The 22,445-nt window shown below is 33.7% G+C and overlaps 1 protein-coding gene across 2 annotated transcripts; it reads right to left on the minus strand.

The window, feature by feature from the left end:
- Positions 1-1,203: 1,203 nt before the first annotated feature.
- Positions 1,204-22,413, minus strand: LOC127698171 (leucine-rich repeat protein 1-like). Of its 2 annotated transcripts, none has more exons than XM_052201521.1 (5): positions 22,373-22,413; positions 13,382-13,573; positions 10,448-10,546; positions 2,854-3,584; positions 1,204-2,067 (listed from the first exon to the last, which is right to left on the minus strand). In XM_052201521.1, the coding sequence occupies exons 2-5, from the start codon at positions 13,562-13,564 to the stop codon at positions 1,815-1,817; spliced, it is 1,266 nt and encodes a 421-aa protein (XP_052057481.1). In that variant the 5' UTR covers positions 13,565-13,573; positions 22,373-22,413; the 3' UTR covers positions 1,204-1,814. The 2 variants fall into 2 exon arrangements, with proteins under 2 accessions (XP_052057481.1, XP_052057482.1); XM_052201522.1 differs by lacking the exon at positions 22,373-22,413 and adding an exon at positions 16,888-17,656.
- Between the last annotated feature and the right edge of the window lie 32 nt (positions 22,414-22,445).

Genomic DNA, 22,445 nt, shown 5'->3' on the forward strand with positions numbered 1-22,445 from the left:
GAGTTAATGTCCGACATGTTGACGACGGACGGACGGATGGACATACAACAGTATACCATAATACGTCCCGTAAACGGGCGTATAAAAACGAGAAACGAGAAACACTTATGAACCACATCAACAAACGACAACCACTGAACATCAGGTTCCTGACTTAGGACAGGTGCAGCCAACTTACTTATAATCTCATGTAGGTAATTTTGCAAAAAAGATATGATGACAACCTATCTACCATCAGTGCGTAACTAACTGCCTTACATGATGAAAACCTTAAACAATAAACTGTTGACACAGAGATGTGTCTCACATTTTGTAATTTTGATGGTATAATGCAAATGTTGAAATTAAAATGGCAATATCTAAATGTGTAAACTATGCAAATCATTCAAAGCCAATGAACCATGACTAAAGGTGCAGGGCCAAATAACCTCCATGGAAATATGACTAATAAGTGGTTCCCTTTAAACTTACCTAAACACAAACTTTAACTTGTAAACTATGTAAAAGTTTCAGTCAATGAACCAGGACGAGGGGGTGGGGCCATATAATCTCCATGGAAATGAGATTTGCAAATTCCAATACAACTGCATACCAAATATCACACAATCTCCATGGAAATCAGATGTGCCAATGCAGCATTGCTTATTCATATGCATACCAAATATCATTGATCTACCACTATTACTTCCCCTTAAACTGACCTAATCACAAACTATTGTAAATTCTGAAATTATTGGGAGGTTTTTATTAATGCGAATTATGCAACTGTGTGTTTATTGCAATAAGAACTTGCATTCTGATAGTTGATACATATATCTGATGAGATTTTTCATGAAATCAAAAAAATTAATCTCACATTTTTGTCAATTCTTCAAAAATTGCAATAATAAATGCACGCAATAATTTCTGAATTTACAGTAATACATGTAAACTAAGCAAAAGTTTTAAAGTCAATAGACCATGACTGAGAGGGCAGGGAAAAATAATCTCCATGAAAGCGAGATGTGCCAATGATTATACAACTGCATACCAAATATCATTAACCTACCACAAATGGTTCCCCTTCAACTGACCTAACCACAAACTAATACATGTAAACAAAGTAAAAGTCTTAAAGTCAATAGACCATGACAGGGGATTTGGCCAAATAATCTCCATGGAAATAAAATGTGCCAATGCTAATACATGTTTGTACAACTGCATACCATTAACACTGACCTACCACTACTGGTTCCCCATAAACTTGACCTACGGTAATCACAAGCAAATACTTTGTTGACGCCGCTGTTGCAGACACCTGAAACAGCACGTCTTAGTCTTGCTTTTTTCAACTTTGTCCGAAATAAAAATTGTAGGCTGTATACTAGACTTAATAATTAAATATTTTGTAATTGGTAAGAGGTTTTCTATACTGGCATGAGGTGAATATTCAGCCACATTGTTACACTTCCAAAATACATCTATAAATCATACATGTATTTGTTAAGTTGGTGTGTGTAAATCAGTTCCTGAAAACATTTGATGACATTCACAAGGATCTGCATCCAGAGGCAATTCTCTTACTTGTCTTAAAGCATGGGGCAGAATGTAGTCCACTTAAATTTCATTAAAGTCAACAAAAAAAGCAATTAATTCAATATGGACTTCCAAATTTCATAATCTATAATATACAAATATATAATCTTGTACATGTTGTATAAACATTTGAAAAACAGGTATATAAACAATGTTTTTCAAATACTGGGTATATGTATACATTTACAAAAATGTTGGAAACTCAAATTGCAAATCAATAAATAACGTAAGTTTCAATCTTATTTCCAATATGCACGGGGATTGTTCTTGAACTTATTCAAACACTGAGGTGAACAGAGAAATCCCTGTATAGGAACCTCATTTCTTCCTGCATCACCTATTGAAGTTGAAGTAGAGGTCAAGTCTTTCAAAGACACTTTATGAATATATCTGGCACTTGATTCAAAACAATATGCACCACACCAACACAATCTGGCTGAATCTAAATATCTACACAAATGTCCATGTAAATCTTCATCTGTATAAGGCACTCTGAAAAATAATGAATGAAACATTGAGACTACCTATACAGATGAATGAGAAATCAATATCTAGATCATCAGTCATGTCAGTAGGTCACTTTAAAAGAGCGTACTTACATAAATACTAAACAGTTATTAAGTAAGATGTGAATTTTATTAGAAATTTATAACGAAAAAATATACAAACTAAACTTCTTTTTCCATTGTACAATGGGTAGAGACAGACTGTTTTCAAGAGGGATGTAAGGACCTTTTGGGACTTCGGGATTGGGCCTTTATTTTTGGCGGAAATCAGGATTTACACTTATTGAGACAGGAATTAATGATTTAAATTTTGGGATTCAGAAAAGAATGCTTTATTTTATCAGAAATTCGGGATTCATCATTAAATTTTCTGGGAATTCAGGATGACATCCCCTCCTACCCCTATCTCAAGTGATTCAAGCCTCATCAATCTTGATACATTTTTTATACATAGATCTGACCGATGTGTCTAGAAAATAAAACACATGCACTATTTTTTAAAATAAAACATCACAGATACCATTAAAAAAATTTGTAAGCCAGACACGCATTTCGTCTACAAAAGACTCATCAGTAATGCTCGTTTCAAAAAAGCGAAAAAAGCCAAATAAAGTTGTTGAAGAGAATTGAGGACCTAAAATTCTCAAAGGTTTTGCCAAATTATGAAATACAGCTAGGTAATCTACTCCTGGGGTAGATAATCCTTAAATGTTACTTATATTTTGAATATAAATTTGGATAATTTAAGGTTTACATTGTTGTACAAGTTTACCTATATTTCTTGACAGATCTGGCACATGCTTCTACAAGTGATGGAACTCCAACATTGTCTTCTAAAAGAGAATCCTCAACTTCATCAGGGAAATTATTTCCAAAAAGATCAACATATTCCAACTTCAGCTGCATAAAAGATGCTGGTAAAAGTTTAATTTTGTTTTGAGAAGCTGAAAACAGCTTCAGATTTCTGAGTCTGCCTATTGTCGGAGGTAAACTTTCTAGCAAGTTGTTATTCAACTTGAGATTATACAGATTACACAACTCACATATTTGTAGAGGTAGAAGTTTAAGCTGATTGTAGCTTAAGTCTAGAATACTCAATGTCAAAATCAAATTCTTTTGTAAACAAAATCGTGGATTTACACTAGTGATAAGATTGTTGTTCAAGTATAGTTCTCCTAATGTGGTAAACTTTCCAAAATCTGTTGAAATTTCTTCAACACAGTTTTCACTTAAATTCAAAACTTGCAATTTCTTCAAATCAAATATCCTTGAATCGATTCTTTTCAATTTACAACTAGAAACTTGAAGACTAATTAATGATGACGGAAAGTTAGTGGTTAAAGGATAATCTTTTCTGGAGGTAACAATCATTTTACTTTTGGGCTTCTCCACATTTTTTGCTGATGCTGGTGCTAGAACAGATAAGGTGATGTGATCTATACTCTGGCCCTGGGCAGCTTTTTTCAGGAGGTTCAAAAAATTCTTTAACTGCAAAGGATCCGCCTAAAAAGTAATAATAGGAACTTAATTTATATATTATATTTGAATGTATGACACAACCAGATGCACCAATGAGCTGGTACCATTCCACTATGGGTAAAAGGATGTGGTCAAAAGGTATTTGTGTCAATGAGATAGCAACCTAACAACACAATAAGACATCACATGGTGAATGTCGCCTGCTTTCTTCTAACTAAATAATAATATGACAGCTTTGGAGATAAGGTTTTACTACACATGACAAGACAACTAATTCTAAAACAATGAAAACGAGGTATGATGACCCTCACAGGCAGACATGTACACTTTAATGTGATTCCATAAACCAGTTAATATTGTTGAGCTGCTAATCAAAGTAAATGAGAACCTGACCTTCACAAGAAAACTTTGGATCATCTGAATTTTACCACATTTCTTGATTTATTCTGATGCTCCAAACAATTTCTCACTTTATTTGAGTAATTATGCAACCTGTACTAGTAACATGGTCTATGAATAATTCTTAAGTGTCATGTTAAGTGTTCATATCCATCTAGCAAGAAGCACTTGATTTTTACCTCAATTTCATGGTTCAGTGTCTGAGTGAACAAATGTTTTAAAATGTGTTGACCTTAGTTTCTAAGTTACTATGACAAAAAGGTCAACATTATTTGGTCTTTAGAAATGTGTACAACAATGCACATGTTGGCCTGACAGAGCTTTCCTTATTTGTCAGACTATATTGTAAGCATAATAACTTATGTCGAATAATGAGCCTTTAAAATAAGAACAAAACAAAGAGTGCACATGCTGAAATGTCTCCCCTGTTTTACTTATCATTGAATTTATGTTGGAAGTCTGTAATTTGAAGGATTTACAAGTATCACATAGACTTAACATTATCAATGTTTAATGAAAATGAAGTAAGCAACAGATGAACCATGCCAGACTGACACCTTACAATCATTTCATCCTTCAAATATAGTGGCCCTATTGCTTAAAGTATCTGTGAAATAGACCAAACCACAAAAACTTAACATTGTCCAATGAACCATGACTTTGAGGTCAAGATCAGATGAAACCTGCCAGTGGGACATGTACACCTTCCAATCATTCCATACACCAAATATAGTTGATATAATGCTTTTTGTTATGAGAAACAGACTTGACCACTGATCCATGAAATGAGGTTGAGGTCAGGTGAACCCTACCTGATGGACATGTAGACATTGTAAGGAACCTCTATACCAAATATAGTTATCATATTACTCATAATAACTTATTATAAGTGAGTATTTTATTAGTGATAGAATACTGTAGCTTTTTTCAAGCATTCACTGTACCATGAAAACTAAAACAAGGACAATGGACATATATATGACAGATGTAAACTTCGTAACATAAGGTATCTATATACAAGGTATGAAGCATCCTGGTATTTGACCTTCTGAAATATCAAGTTTTAAACAAATAATTTACGATGCCGCCGGATTGAAATACTTAAGTCTCGCATTCTGCAACTTTCATCACAGACGAGACAATAAGGTAATCACAGTGTCAGATGGATATATATGTACACCTTAAAACAATGCCATAAACCAAACATAGCTGACCCTAGTATAAGTCATAGTAAATGAGAAACTGACTCAAAATGAAAATGGATCAAGGTCACTTGATTCCTGTTAGACAGACATTCTTCGTTCTTGTTCTTCATCCCACTCTATGAATATTCACGTATAATTACAGCTTTTTGCCACCATAGGCTGTTCCTGCGTATCGATAAACCTAAAGATCATAAAAGGTATTTTCTGAAGTTAAATATATTAACAGAGGTAATGATTTCATCAACTTATTGAGTATATTTAATGACTCTACCATTCAAAACTTGATACCTCCCTATTTTGATAACACAGAACCACCTATCATGAATACATACAAAAAACCCAGCAGAAGTTTAACTTTTAATTATACATCAGTAACATCAGACGTCAATGTAGAAAATAATACTCCTCTAACTTGAGACTGAATTGTTGAATTTGAGAAATGATCCCTTTGGCCATGTTACTACGGCAGTCAGGGATATAACTCTATAGGGTTATTATAGAAAATAACTTGCATGTGTTATTACAGATACTTTCATGAGTTGTCTTCTCTTTAATCCTTAAATTTTCTAAATCTGTAATAACATATGTTTGTTATTTGTAAAATAAATCATAAATATTTTGATTTTTAGTAGGCTCCAGGGAACTCTTGAAACTTTGCCGCAGAAACTAAATGCACAGCCTTGATAACTTATTTTTGAATTAAATTAATACATTTTTCATTAACCATGGTAAATCAATGAGACAAGGCTTTTAAGGGATAACCTTAGCTGTAATAACAAGGCTTAGTTATTAAAGGCATTTACCTTGTTATATAAGACACTTGGGAATTACTGGGAAGCTTTCGCAGAACCTCATTACATGCTCTGATTATTATTTCTTACAATAAATTAAAATACATTGTAATTAAGCATGATGAATGTCTGAGCAAATGCTTAGGAGTGATGTAGAGGAGCTGTAATAACACCCGTTAGTTATTATAGGCATATTTTTTCTGTAATAACATAGGTGTACTATGCATGATTGGCAAGCTATGAACTTTCTATAGTTAAGTATACATAAAGACAATAGTAATATCAATAGAACCTGTAGACATTTTAACAAAACTAATGATGTATATTGTCCCTTTGAAACATGTAACATACATATGTTATCACAGTTCTTTGATTTTTTAGTCCACAATAACAAATGTATGTTATTTTTCTGTAACAACCCTATAGAGTTATATCCTTGACTGTACGGGGGACCTCAATATTGTTCAAGATCGAGAGGTTAAAAACTTTTTGGAAAAAGGACCAAAATAAATGTATAAATGTTGTGGATATTCGAATATCACATTTTGAAAATAATTCAAAAATAAATAAAAGAGTACATAATACCGGTACCCCTATTTCTAGAATAAGAAACAAAATTCAAGTACTTTCAAAGTGGTATGTGTTTGTACCGGCCGACAAAGCAGCCAACAATGTGATGGTGGTATGCCGTAAATAATACACGGATGTACTTAAGAACAAGATTCTAAATTCTTCTACAAGTCTGTGCACTCCACAGAGAGTCACATAGTAAACAAACATATCATAACCACATCACAGCTTAAGGCCTCTTCTGAACATTTGAAGGTCCCTTCTATGTATTGGTTACCTTAATTACACCAAAAACCAGTAAAAGATCGTTTCATCTCGGCCTCTAGTAAGTGTTCTACAACTAATCTTTCAGTGCTTTTAACTAGTTCCTTAACTACTATCAAAGAACTTATCATTTACTTTTTGTAATAAAATCAATGAAAATAGTTGAATTAACTATTTTTGGAGTGTAAAAAAATTCTTTGGATGTTTTAGATAAATTATGTGCTTTTGATGGTCCTTTTGATTCTGTTCACAGTTTTGACTTTTCAACTCGTTACACTAAACTTCCACACAATCTTATCAAACAAAATTTTCCTTTTTAATTAACTGGTCGTTTGGTAAATCTGAATGCAAATATATTTGCTGCAACTCATTTAAAGCCTTCTTCTATAATAAGAAAGGTAAATATGCTAGATATACTTACTGGAGGTGTGATGAGATGATTGAAGCTGTTAATTTTCTCCTTGATAATATCTATGTACATTTCGGCAATAAAGTTTATCGACAGGTTGTAGGTATTCCTATGGGCACCAATTGCGCCCCTTTAATAGCTGACTTGTTCGTGTACTGTTATGAATCATAGTTTATGACCAAACTCAGTAAATTTACCCAAAGGAACTTACTCTAAATAAATCAAATATAAATGGTAATAACTGTCCTTTCCTAGATTTAGATATTTCAGTTTCAAACTGGAAACTCTACACTAAAATTTACGACAAAAGGGACAATTTTTCGTTCCCTATTGTTAATTTTCCTTTTTTGGATGGTGATCATGATGTTCCTTTGACACCATCTTATGGTGTTTTTATATCACAACTCGTTCACTATGCCAGTGTCTGTTGTGACGTTTTGGATTTCATTGAACGTATCCTTTGTATTACTGGTAAATTATTAAGTCAGGGATTTCGTTACCACAAATTACTTAAAACCTTTACTAAATTCTTCCATAGATATATAGATTTGGTTTTGAAGTTTGGTTGCTCCTGTGGAAAACTTATTTCAAATGGGATAGCACATCCTAATTTTTACGGAGATATTGTTTACCAAGCCTGGAAATTTAGAAACAATCCAGGTAAACTGATCGATCCTTTAAATAAACTTGGTTGGTGACCTTCTGCTGTTGTCTGTTCTATGGTCGGGTTGTTGTCTCTTTGACACATTCCCCATTTCCATTCTCAATTTTATTATTCTAAAAGGTTACCAATTCTACACTGTAATTACATCTTTGTTTTTATTGGTATTAATTTTGACTTTTTTATTAGTAAATTAAAATTAAAGTAAATATTATCTTTATATACATATGCATATTCATGGCTCTACAATCTGTCGATACCTGTATCTTGGCATTGCTCAAGATCATGTTTTTCTCTGACTGTTTATGACGTCTTTACACTAGATCCATTGGATGTTGGATGTGTACTGATTGATATTTCAGTGTTAGATGCATGATTTTTTTATTAGTTGTTATTGGTTTTGAACTAACTGTGAGTACTCTCATATCTGTACTTAGTGTCTTTTTGTTATGGGGATGTATAAGTACCCTGCCACGTCCACTCTGTGTTTTTGTTATTGTTTTTGCTTTGTATCTATCTGACGAGTTAAGCCTTTTTTAACTGATTTTTACAGTTTGTTCATATGTTGTACTGTTACACCACTATCCCAGGTTAGGGGGAGGGTTGGGCACCCGCTAACATGTTTAACCCCGTCACATTCTGTATGTGCCTGTCCCATAGTCAGGAGCCTGTAATTCAGTGGTTGTCGTTTGTTGCTGTATATCATATTTGTTTGCGTTCATTATTTTGTACATAAATCAGGCTGTAAGTTTTCTAGTTTGAATAGTTTTACATTTGTCAATTTGGGGCCTTTTATAGCTGACTATGCGGTATGGGCTTTGCTCATTGTTGAAGGCCATATGGTGACCTATAGTTGTTAATTTCTGTGTCATTTGGTCTCTTGTGGAGAGTTGTCTCAATGGCAGTCATACCACATCTTATCTTTATATGTACACCTTACTACCGTTTATAAACTAAATAAATTGACCACATACTTAAAAGTAAACGAGAAACTAACCTAATAGTAATAACTTATTTTGATTTAATAAGTCATTGAATTATTAAAATTTGATTACACAAAACTAGCACAATCTTTTGTAAATTTTGCTGAAAAAATTACCAAGTCTGCTAAAATGGATAACAATTCCTAAAACAATGCCATTATAGCTGGTGCACAACTTTAACATGAGTGTAATCTCTGTTAAGTACAGGTATGTTGAAAACTGCAGGAGAAGTTGATCACACAAACTAGGTTCCCATTTTTCCCTGCCCTCCCAACTGACTGACATCACCCTACTTGAAGCCAGTTTTGGACTCTGTCCACCCATCTTATATCTAGGTGTTCTGTCTTTAGGTAGATATAAATCCTTTTTTGCTCTCTCTTCACTTCAAGAATGTAATATAAAAATGATAAGATATGATAAAGCCACTTATTTGGCCCCTTATATTTGAAATCATTTCGTATTATTAATCTACCAAATAGCACCCTTCAGATGCTCATAAGACACAAGTCTGTCAGACATCAGTGTTTATATTTTTCAATTTTGTCAAGTTCACATATTCACATTAGGGCTTCAAAATTTGCATATGTAGAGCAAAACAGCAAAAACTGCCTAAATAGCCATATTTAAAGATCTTCTCATTTTATATTCAGATATGAGCAACAGCTTAACCTAATAAGATATTTCGCTACAAAATGTATTTTACAAAGATTTCATAAAATATATTTTAAGGTAAAGCTGTTGCTCATGTATATTTAGACCAAAAACTATGAGTGAAATGGCCATTTAAGGTCAAATACATTATGACACCATAGTGACATCACAGGTGATCTTTCTGCACTTTAGTGTCCAGATTAAAATAAGTAAACCTGTTCATTTATCAATAAAATTATAATAGTTTGAAAGGCTTGGATAAATTTACTATTTTTGCAATTTCAGGGACCAAAATAATACATCCTCCTTTCAAGAAAAATCAATGACAAGATTTTTTTTTCAGCATTTGTACTGGCTAGAAAATTTTCTATGACTTTATCTCACTAATAATAGCATGATTTAACAAAAGTTTATTGCATTTAACCTTCATTTTGGTAACCAACTTGGCATGTAAACTAAGTAGGGGTTTGCAAAATAAAATGGATGAAGAAGTCTTTTTTATTTTATTATGGGAAAAGTATCTAAAAGTGATTTTTTTTTTTTACCTCAAATTGAAATATCTGGAAAAGTAAGTCATGAAGATATATTTTTCCTTGCATGTTTCAGGAGTCCGAGTGCGTACCAAACTTGATTTTTTTGCCAAAATTTCAAGGAAAATTTAATAAATATAGATCTCTTATGACGGATGTGTGATAAAACTGCACGCCTAAGTCTTACTTGATAGACTTTGTCTAAGATGAGACCAAAATCGATCCTCCTGGCTAAACTCCATTATCATGTTGCCTTCATATTGCATCTCTTTTTACTACATTAATGTTTACTCTACCATACTATAAATTATCTGTATATTTTTTTAATGTCATTCTCTGTACCTTTGAAGTTGTTAGCTTTTTAGAGAATAAAGTATTGTACATGTATATCAATTTATCTATAATTCAATATCTTCCTCCCTACCTTGCTTAAGCATAAATCCTGTTCAGGTTCTTTAAAGCGAATCGTAGCTTTCCCTTCAATGAGGAATTTCCCAAAAATTTGCTGAACATTATCTTTAATCTGAAAGATAATACATGTATAATCAAATTCTATAATTGTATAATATGCACTTGTAAGGCAAATTATTACTTTTAGGTATTATATCTTAAAATTATCTGGAAGGACTTGTAGGTTGAAATAGTTTACTTCATCCAAACTCTTTAATACAAAAATTGTGACTGGCAACAATTCCTTTAACTCGAAAATGGACACCTCTTTTATCAAGCAGTCAATAACAGATTTTCTTTTAAAGTTATCTGAATGGGTAGACATTTCAGACTTAAAGAAGTAGGCCTTTTAATACTCAAAATGAATATTTTTTTAATAATTTTACAAAATTGGAACATGTACAAAATGCATATATGTTTAGACATCCAGTCTTTTTTTTCCTATGGTATATAAAATATGACCTGTTTTGAGGTATCATTAATGACAGTCGATAACAAGTAGATGTACACTGATCTCTATGCAAATTAGCTTAATAGAGTTCTATTGCCCAGTAGAAAGGTACCTAAAGTACATCTGAAATATCATAATTGTATGCATTAGCTGAATCTATATTTAGTGTTCTCTCCACTATTTGCATATCACATGGTTTCCCTAAAACTATAGCACTATATTTTCAATACATTCTATTATACAATCTTTTTTGATAGCACCATGATCTTGGAGAGAACATTCATAATATTATGTATTGAGTGTCAAATTAATGAACTTATCTAAAATTTGGGCTGGTCTCAAATGATTCAAATAACATTTTAAAAAGCATCACTGGAAAAAACCATGTTGATTTAATACTTGTTATTCATAAAAAAATTACTGCAATGCAACAAACATCCCTCAGCATGTTTATGTACAAATGTACCTTTTTAAACCCTTTTTTTTAACATTCTTATCCAGTTCCCAAATCTAGTTGATATTAAAATGCAAATGTTGAAATTAAAATGGTAACATTAAAACATGTAAACTGTGCAACTCATTCAAAATAACCTCCATGGACATGAAAAATGCCAATGCTTATAAAACTGCATACCAAATACCATTGACTTATCCAAATTAACCTTAACACAAACTTTAACTTATAAACTATGCAAAAGTGTTAAAGTCAATGAACCATGATGATAGGGCGTAGCCATATAATGTCCATGGAAATGAGACATTCAAATGCTTATACAACTGCAAAACAAATATCAGCGACTTAACATTAGTTGTTTATCTTAAACTGTTTTCTTCTCATATATGTTATGATGGTATGATACTAAACCCCTAACGGGAAGAATTGTGCCTGATATTCATATGATGAAGACATAATCTTTCAATCAGTTTAATTGAAGTCTGGAGCTGGCATGTCAGTTAACTGCTAGTAGTCTGTTGTTATTTATGTATTATTGTCATTTTGTTTATTTTCTTTGGTTACATCTTCTGACATCAGACTCGGACTTCTCTTGAACTGAATTTTAATGTGCGTATTGTTATGCGTTTACTTTTCTACATTGGCTAGAGGTATAGGGGGAGGGTTGAGATCTCATAAACATGTTTAACCCCGCCGCATTTTTGCGCCTGTCCCAAGTCAGGAGCCTCTAGCCTTTGTTAGTCTTGTATTATTTTTGATTTTAGTTTCTTGTGTACAATTTGGAGTTTAGTATGGCGTTCATTATCACTGAACTAGTACATATATTTGTTTAGGGGCCAGCTGAAGGACGCCTCCGGGTGCGGGAATTTCTCGCTGCATTGAAGACCTGTTGGTGACCTTCTGCTGTTGTCTGTTCTATGGTCGGGTTGTTGTCTCTTTGACACATTCCCCATTTCCATTCTCAATTTTATGATCTAACACAATAAAATTGAGAATGGAAATGGGGAATGTGTCAAAGAGACAACAACCCGACCACAGAACAGACAACAGCAGAAGGCCACCAACAGGTCTTCAATGCAGCGAGAAATTCCCGCACCCGGAGTCGTCCTTCAGCTGGCCCCTAAACAAATATATATACTAGTTCAGTGATAATGAACGCCATACTAAACTCCAAATTGTACACAAGAAACTAAAATTAAAAATAATACAAGACTAACAAAGGCTAGAGGCTCCTGACTTGGGACAGGCGCAAAAATGCGGCGGGGTTAAACATGTTTATGAGATCTCAACCAAACATGTATACCGGTACTATGTAAAATTTAACAAAGTCAATAGACCATGACTGAAAAGGGGGGATCCAAATAATCTCCATGAAAATGAGATATGCCAATGCTAACTCATCTGCATACCAAATACCATTGACCTACCAAATGGTTCCCTTTAAACTGACCTAATCACAAACTATAAACTAAGCAAACATTTTAAAGTCAATAGACTATGACTGAGGAAGCAGGGCCAAATAATCTTCATGGAAATAAGATGTTCCAATGCTAATACAACTGCATACTAAATGCCATGCATTGACCTACAACTATAGGTTCCCCATAAACTGACCTAATCACAATCTTATACATGTACGTAAACTAAGCAAAAGTTTCAAAGTCAATAGACTATGAGAGACCTTTTCGAGGGCAGGGCCAATTAATCTCTATGGAAATGATTAGTGCCAATGCTAATACAACTGCATACCAATTATCTCTGACCTTCTAGTGGTTCCCCATAAACTGACCTAATCACAAACTAATAAATTGTTGATGCCGCCTCTGTTGCTGCCACTGGAAACAGCAAGCTTAAATCTTGCTTTTTCAACTGTCAAAGTGAGACAAAAATGGTTGTTCAAGGGGCAATAACTCCTACAATTTGACAATTTCACCAAAAGACTATGACAGATGGATTAGGACGAAGAACAGATTAACAAAAAATGAGATGCTGTAGATACTGACCTTGAACTTTGTTCCATTACGATCTTTGGCTGTACACATCATCAAAAATAATGGAGCCTCTTTTGATCCCCCACCTGGTTTTTTACCAATAGACAACTGTGTATGCTGAGCTTTACTTGATTTTTTCATATTAGCTGATGGAAGATTCCTATTCACCACATCTACATTGCATGTTAACCGCATAGTTATTATCTGAAAAACAATTTATTACTTGACTGTAAGTGTACATTTGTACAATCATTCTGATGAGGAGGATTTCCTGTATGTAAATGTCATGTGTTATCTTCCTCCTGCTAGTGTATTTATTCCATCAGGTGTAAAAAGCTGGGGAAAAGTTATTACAGAATTTTTACACGAAGTGACTAGTGGATTTACTCCAAAAGGACAGAGTACACTGCCTTAAAAGATTCACATTTACGTATATACAGCAACAGAAAATATGGACAACATATATAATGAACATAAAATAGGAATACTTTCAAAATACATGGAAAGGCTATTGGAAAAACAAGTAAACAACTGACCTGATGCTGGCTGAAATACACATTTATTGAGAGACATTTTTATTTCAACATGTCCAAGGGTTCAAAATACTGACTACTGTAAATTCAGAAATTATTGCGATGTTTTTATTATTGCGAAAAATGCGACATGGTTATAATTGCAATAATTTAAACTCTCATTTTGAAATTTTTTATATAAATTAAACAGGATTTTTCTCAATATCGCAAAAATTAAAATCGCATTTTAGTCTAAAATGACAAAATCGCAATAATAAATGCATGCAATAATTTCTGAATTTACAGTAATATGCTTGGAGTGACAAATAAACACATATATACTGTATATATTCTTTCTAATATTAGTATAATTGTGTTACAATTCATATTGGGATACTATTAAAAAGAATATTCTATTGTTACAGTAGACAGTGACCTTGACTTTTGCCTTGTTGACCCTAAAATTGATATGCTTCTGTCCCTATCCTTTATCTTTCATCTGTTTAAGTTTCATTCTAATCAAACGAGGGGACTCAAGCTTCCATCCTGAAACCATTTTTAAATTTTTTTTCTTCTAGTTTTAGTGACTGTGAAATTTCATATTGATCCCAAATTCAATAGACTTCTCCACCTCTCTATATATTCCTTCTGTCAAGCAAGGAAACTCAAACTCCCATCTGGAAACCCATTTTTCAAAAAAAAAGTTTTTAGTAACAATGACTTATTTACCCAAAAAGCTATAGACTCCTTCCTTATATGATCCATCTGTAAAAGTTTCAGTTCAATCAAGCAAGGAACACTCAAGAAACTGTCAAAAACACATTCTTCCAATTTTTTTTCTATTTTCAATGAAAGAACCTTAGTGAGCGCGCTCACATACCCCACGTCCCCACATTGTCATTGGAGAAATAAAATAAGTGTAAGAAAAAAATATTGTATAAGAAAAAAAAATTGAATCATAATTTCCTGTCAATATGCACATCTACATAGTATGTCCTTATTATCTACACAGTTTCATGAAATTCTGTTGTGTGGTTTGAGAGGAGTTGCGATGACAAAAGGTTGCAGTAGTATATTGGGCAAATAAGTTCAAAGGGGCGTAACTCCTGGAAAAAAAATTGAATCATAATTTCCTGTCGATATGCACATCTACGTAGTATTTCCTTATTATCTGAAAAGGTTTCATGAAATTCTGTTGTGTGGTTTGAGAGGAGTTGCGATGATAAAAGGTTGCAGTAGAATATTGGGCAAATAAGTTCAAAGGGGCGTAACTCCTGGAAAAAAAATTGAATCGTAATTTCCTGTCGATATGCACATCTACATAGTATGTCCTTATTATCTACACAGTTTCATGAAATTCTGTTGTGTGGTTTGAGAGGAGTTGCGATGACAAAAGGTTGCAGTAGTATATTGGGCAAATAAGTTCAAAGGGGCATAACTCCTGGAAAAAAAATTGAATCTTAATTTCCTGTCAATATGCACATCTACGTAGTATGTCCTTATTATCTGAAAAGGTTTCATGAAATTCTGTTGTGTGGTTTGAGAGGAGTTGCGATGACAAACTGTTGCAGTAGTACATTAAAGTAAATAAGTTCAAAGGGGCGTAACTCCTAGAAAAAGAATTGAATCGTAATTTCCTGTCGATATGCACAACTACATAGTATGTCCTTCTTATCTAAAAAGGTTTCGTGAAATTCTGTTGTGTGGTTTGAGAGAAGTTGCGATGACAAGAAACAGGACTGACGGACTGACGAACGGACAGACGGAGGGACAGACGGACGGACGGGTCAAAAACATTATACCCTCCGCAACTCGTTGCGTGGGGTATAATAACCATGATAACAGTGACTTTCTTTCAAACTATTGACCTCAAACAACAATAGGCTTCTTCCTCTTACCTATATCTTCCATCTCTCATTTTGCATTTATAGTTTCATTCCAATCAACCATGGGACAGTCAATTTAGGCAGATAAAAAAATTGTTTATGGTTCCAAGAACGACCATAACATTTTTTTTCAATAAAAATTGTGTCAAATTACATTTTCACTGGTTAACTTTCTTAATGATGAAGTTCTTTTAATTCAACCGCTAGCTTAATGCTGAAAATCTGAGTCAGTATTTCAGCAAAAACTTTCAATATATGGAGCAAATGATCCTAATTAATAAAAAGAAGTGTTCGATGCATTAGCGATTATAATTGCAATGCTTTAAAGGTTGTTTTTTTTAAAGGTCTTAATTTTCACTGTAAATGCATTGAGCAGCATAATTGTGTTTACAAATGTTTTGAAGCATGTAATTGACAGTTATCGTAAAGTAATTTTTTTCAAGTAATCAATTGTAATAGATCAAAACAAAAAAGAGTGCAAAACGCTGAAATGTCTCACCTGCTTTACTTAGTACCATGATTGATTTTATGTTGATTAAAATCATTCGATTCACCAAATATAGTTAACCTATTGCTTAAAGTATCATACTCGGACTTAGAAGAGGACTAACTACTGCAACTTAATATTGATGATGATGATGGATAGCTGATAAACGACCAGTGGCATTAATATGCATATTCAGGATGAGAGCATGTTAATGTAATATGAATATTAACCCTGCTTTGTACTAGACTGACACGCTGAACCTGATTTTTAACATGCTAGTTCGCAAGGTAACAGTCAGCAGGAAGACATGTCATCTTAATGGACACATTATTCTGACTCCTAGCTGACCAGTCTTTGCATTACTTGTTAATGCTGCATGCTTAGCGGAGGAGCAGCAAATACCAATTTTAAAGTCTTTGGTTTAACCTGGCCAGGGAGGTCATACCTGCTCGACACATAGACATATACACATTACAATCATTCCATACACCAAATAATGTATAGATACAGAGAAGTGCAAATAGTATTCGGTCCCAGTGACGGCGTGTTTACCTTTGAAAACAGAATAAGCAAAGCTCAAACTCATGCTATGAATGAATGAACCAACGAAACACAACAAAGATAAAAACTTACCTTTAATACTTTGTGAGGTGTCCTTTTAGCTTGATTACATTTAATATTGAATATAGGCAGGCGTAATACGGACTCAAATACGGTAAATTTCTTGGAACAAATCGTTTTTAGATTTGATCATCCCAGTATGTGTTTGAAGTTTTCTTTTGATAAATAGCCATACGGATTCAATCATATTAAGCTCCAAGAAAACGTCAAGCTATCACTGGCCACAAATGTTCATCAAGTATTTCTTGATATTTAACGGCATTAATATTGCCCTCTACAGGAGCAAGTGTACCAACACTGTTCCAGCAAATACACCACATAATCATGACTTGGTATTTGGTTTGTGATATCCACTGTTGAACAAGGTCTGGTCTCCATCCCTCCTCTCTTTTTCTCCATACATACACACGTTGATCATGTCCAATCATAATTTTACTCTCACCCGAGAAAATTACCTTTTTCCTGTTGCCATTAACCGTCCATCACCTTTTTTCTCTGCACCATGCAAGTCTTTTTTTACAATTTACTTCCCTAATAACCACTTTCTTCTTATGAACACGCCTGTGATACCCATGCATGTTTATGTTAATGGTGCTGAAGTGTACTTTTTGAAACAGGAACACCATTTTCCTTGTTAAACATGTTAGTTATGTCACACAAGGAACTCCTACGACTTGTTTTTACTATGCTTTCGAGCTTGCAGTAGTCGCACGGTTTTACAAATAATGGTCAGCCACTTCTTGATTTATTTTCCAGAGAACCTGTGTCTAAAAAATTTACAAACAATGTCAATGACTTAGGGATTTTAAGCATGTCCCCGATTTTTCGACGGGAATACCCATTCTGGAATAATTCTATAGTCATGTTTTTCACATCCTTTGACAGTTCCTGACCTTTTCTACCCATCTTGTTATTTTACTTGTTCCAATGAAACTAAAATGGGAGACTACAACAAACATCACATGACGGTAGACCATGTGATGCATAACGCTAAAGATAAATACGTTCATCATCAGTGACGGGCAAGGTCGTTTATAACTGAGTCAGCTGTAAGAAAGTAAACACACCACCATTGTGACCGTATACTTTTGCAAGTCACTGTAGATCCAAGCATCTTTTGTTTAAATTGCTCACTTGGTAAAGTTGAGGATGAGATTCATTTTTTATTACAATGTCCACTATGATATCAAAAGAGAAGAATTTTCTAACATTTGGTATAATTTTGAAAACTTAAATCTTCCAAATTGTAATGGCTCCTGACGCAAGAAAATGTATCTCTTATAGAAAAATGGGCTGTTATATTGGTGAGTATTTTGAAGTAAAAAGATCAGGTCTGAATATTGATACTAGTAAATAATTTTATAGCGAATGCAATTTTATTATTTAATTGTGCATTCATAATCTATATGGTTGATGGCTCTGATTCAGACCACTGCTAATATACTAAATATACATGTACACTGTGATGTTTATTTGTTGTAATAATCAATTGTAAATAATTTTTATGCCCTTTATCAGTCAGGGGTACTACTTAAACAAGTGATTTCATTATCACCTATTTCAGTGATTTGATAAATTGTTATCACCTATTTAAGTGATTTTGGTGTTTCCTTTGATCTTCAAATGCTATTAAATTTCATTGATTTTCCATAATTTGACAAACTTTTCTATAATTTTCCTACATAGAACTAATTATCCCTTTCTTTTGTATATTAATTTCACAAGTGCGCTTGGACAGTAAGTTAGTGCGCTAAAGCTTTTAAAAGTACCCTTGGGAATTTTTCTATAATCAAATATTCATTAACTACTCTTACTATCAGACAAAGGTCAACAATATTAGGTAACCTGATTGGTTTTCTTTAGAGTTATAATGATCTACTTCAAGGTTATGTCCTGATCTACAAATTATTCCAGTTTTTGCATATTTTAAATAAACTGTAAAAACTGACAGGCTAATCAAGCAAAAGACAATTTCTGCATGAACATAGTTGTTTATTCAATGGAATTCTTGTCTTTTTACCAATAAAAAAGGCAAGCTTGTGGGAAAAATATCAAGAAAATGTTATAAACACTTATTGAAGTGATTACATTTTAACTTCTCAAATTACTTAACTTGTTTCAGTGATTTTAAAAAGTTTGTGTCTATTTTTGTGAAATTTTTTAATATTTCACAGCCAAAATCACTTGAAGATGTGATTCTGAAATCACTTGTTTAAGTAGTACCCCTGACTGTTTATAAGCCCAGTTATTTGGGAAATAAAAAGTTTCTATTCTATAGTTGACCCATTGTTTATAGTATAAGAAAGACAGACCAAAACACAAAATCTTAACATTGACCGATGAACCCTCAAAATGAGGTCAAGGTCAGATGAAACCTGCCAGATTGGCATGTACATCTTACAATCATTCCATACAACAAATAGAGTTGACCTACTGCTTACAGTACCTGATGATGATGGATGGCTGCTTAATGTCCAGTGGCAAATTAATATGCATATTCAGGAAGAAAATAAAACTTTTTTTTTCAAGCAGTTGCTGGACCATGAAAATGAGGTCAAGGACAACAGATATATGACAGACAGAAATTTGTAGCACATATGTATACAAGGTATGAACCTCCAGGTCTTCTACCCTCTGAAATATAAATCTTTGTTAGATTTACTTCTGCTTTGGATCGATCTGACGAGTTATAAAAATAAGAAGATGTGGTATAATTGCCAATGAGACAAAACTCAATAAGAAACCAAATGACGCAGAAATTAACAACTATAGGTCACCATACTGCCTTCAACAATGAGAAAAACCCATACCTTTCAACTGATAGTTTGTTCTTATGTTGTACTGTTACACCACTGTCCCAGGTTAGGGGAAGGGTTGGCGTGCCTTCAAACTAGTCTAACCCTGCCTATTCTGTATGTGCCTGTTCCAAGTCAGGAGCCTGTATTTCAGTGGTTGTCATTTGTTGCTGTATATCATATTTGTTTTTCGTTCATTGTTTTGTACATAAATCAGACTGTTAGTTTTCTCATTTGAATTGTTTTTCATTTGTCATTTCGGGGCCTTTTATACTGAGCTTTTATACATTGAAGCTGACTATGAGGTAAGGGTTTTACTCATTGTTGAAGGCCATACAGTGACCTATAATTGTTAATCTCTGTGTCTTTTGGTCTCTTGTGGAGAATTGTCTCATTGGCAATCAATGAATCATACCACATCTTCTTATGTTTATACTTTATACAAATAGTTTATGCCACTGCCAGATTGTAATCCCTATGCCTTGTTTTCTGCAACTTTTGTCGCAGGCAGGACAAAAATCAGAACTATCAATTCTTAATTTATTTATACAGGATCAGGATACACAAATATCCTTCAAGAAATAGTGATTATTAAGGTTCATCATAACAAACGGACGAAAATGGCTGTATTTACTTCTCAAAAACTACTCTGAGTACAGACTAACCTGTACAGTTGGAAAAGTTTTAAGGCCTGGCATCCACTTGATATATAAAAGTTAAATGCATATTGTGTTTCAGAAAGATAAAATCTTTTTTGGATTTTGATGGGCATTTTTTTTCGTTCCTGCAGAAGGTGTTAAAATACCTGAATTTCATTTGATACTGTCCACTCAATTACACCCTTTAGCTCACCTACAGTTGTGTAGATATCTATTGTTTGTCTATTGCCCATGCCAATCAAGGACAATCAATACAATACAATAAGTTGTTACCTGAGAGGGAGCATCTCAAAGTTGTATCCCAACTTAAGTTTATTTTTACACCTTCTGCAGGAAACGAAAAAAAATGCCCATCAAAATCCAAAAAAGATTTTATCTTTCTGAAACACAAAATGCTTTTAACTTTTACCTATATATCTAGTGGATGCCAGGCCTTAAAACTTTTCAGACTGGACAGGTTAGTCTGTACTCAGAGTAGTTTTTTAGTTGTAAATACGTACAGCCATTTTTGTCTGTTTGTTATGATGAACCTTAATCCATTACACAAATATCCTTCAATTAATTATTAATAGATTACTTTTGACAGTAATCGTGTCCATCTCTGTACAATATTGAACCAATTGATTTTGTCAGAGACATATATACACCTTTTGTTTTAATAGGTAAAGTAAACTAGAGGCTCTCAAGAGCCTGTGTCGCTCACCTGATTCTACTTTGGTTTTGGAAATCATGTTAAAATAGATTAAAATCATAACAGATACCCTAATAATGAGTGAGGCCAAATTTGGTTTAATATTGGCCCTGTAATTTAATAAAAAATCCTGGTGGCCATCTTGAACAGTAAATCAGCAACAAAGTAGCAACACTTCATCAGCACCTCATAAGAAACATTTATGCCATGTTTGGTTTCATTCCATTCAGTGCACCTCTAGAAGAAGCATTTGTATGTATTTCCAATAGGGTCTTATGTTAAAGGAAGTCTCCCAGCTGGCGGCCATTGTGGATGAAGGATCAGCTTCAAAGTAACAACACTTAGTCAGCACCTTATAAGGAACATTCATGCCATGTTTGGTTTCAATCCATTCAGTGGTTCTCTAAAAGAAGACATTTGTATGTATTGTCCATAGGGTCCTTTGTTAAACACTGTCCCCAGCTGGTGGCCATCTTGGATGATGGATCGGCTTCAAAGTAACAACACTTGGTCAGCACTTCATAAGGAACATTCATGTTTTGTTTCATTCCATTCAGTGGTTCTCTAAAAGAAGACATTCGTATGTATTTCCCATAGGGTCCTATGTTAAACTAAGTCCTCCGCTGGCAGCCATCTTGGATGATGGATCAGCTTCAAAGAAACAACACTTGGTCAGCACCTCAAAAGGGACATTCATGCCATGTTTGGTTTCATTCCATTCCGTGGTTCTTTAAAAGAAGACATTTGTATGTATTTACCATAGGGTCCTTTGTTAAACTAAGTCCCCCGCTGGCAGCCATCTTGGATGATGGATCATCTTCAAAGTAACAACACTTGGTCAGCACCTTATAAGGAACATTCATGCCATGTTTGGTTTCATTCCATTCAGTGTTTCTCTAAAAGAAGACATTTGTAAATATTTCCCATAGGGTCCTATGTTAAACTAAGTCCCCTGCAGGCAGCCATCTTGGATTATGGATCGGCTTCAAAGTTCAAAGTAACAACACTTGGTCAGCACCTAACTTACATAAGGAACATTCATGCCATGTTTGGTTTCATTCCATTCAGTGGTGATCAGTGGTTCTCTAGAAGAAGTTCAAAATGTAAAAAGTTAAGGACGACGGACGCCAAGTGATGAGAAAAGCTCACTTGGCCCTTCGGGCCAGGTGATAATGGACTATAAATTATATTTGATACTGTAGTCTATACATGTAGCTCTACATTTTTATACTTATGCAAGCAATAGGCATTTTATGTCAAAGGAAGTGCAAAATGGATAGGCTTTTAGCTAAATTAAGACTTAAAAGTGATGATTGTAAAGGATATAAGTATATTTTCCACACATGCATTACTTTAGAGATCTTCAAATAATGCGCCAACTTTGACGTTTCATCTTCCGGTTATATTCAGGCGCATTCTGCTACA

The sequence above is a fragment of the Mytilus californianus genome, unplaced genomic scaffold, assembly GCF_021869535.1.
Source record: "Mytilus californianus isolate M0D057914Y unplaced genomic scaffold, xbMytCali1.0.p SCAF_4, whole genome shotgun sequence".
Classification (NCBI taxonomy): Eukaryota; Metazoa; Mollusca; class Bivalvia; order Mytilida; family Mytilidae; genus Mytilus; species Mytilus californianus.

Bases quoted from the DNA above. Each gene is read 5' to 3' on its own strand.
- LOC127698171 (XM_052201521.1), bottom strand. From the start codon at position 13,564: ATGCGGTTAACATGCAATGTAGATGTGGTGAATAGGAATCTTCCATCA. The intron at 10,547-13,381 runs GTCAGTATCTAC...ATTATCTTTCAG, and splicing joins GTAATGGAACAAAGTTCAAG to ATTAAAGATAATGTTCAGCA. The intron at 2,068-2,853 runs GTAAACTTGTAC...ATTATTTTTCAG, and splicing joins AGATCTGTCAAGAAATATAG to AGTGCCTTATACAGATGAAG.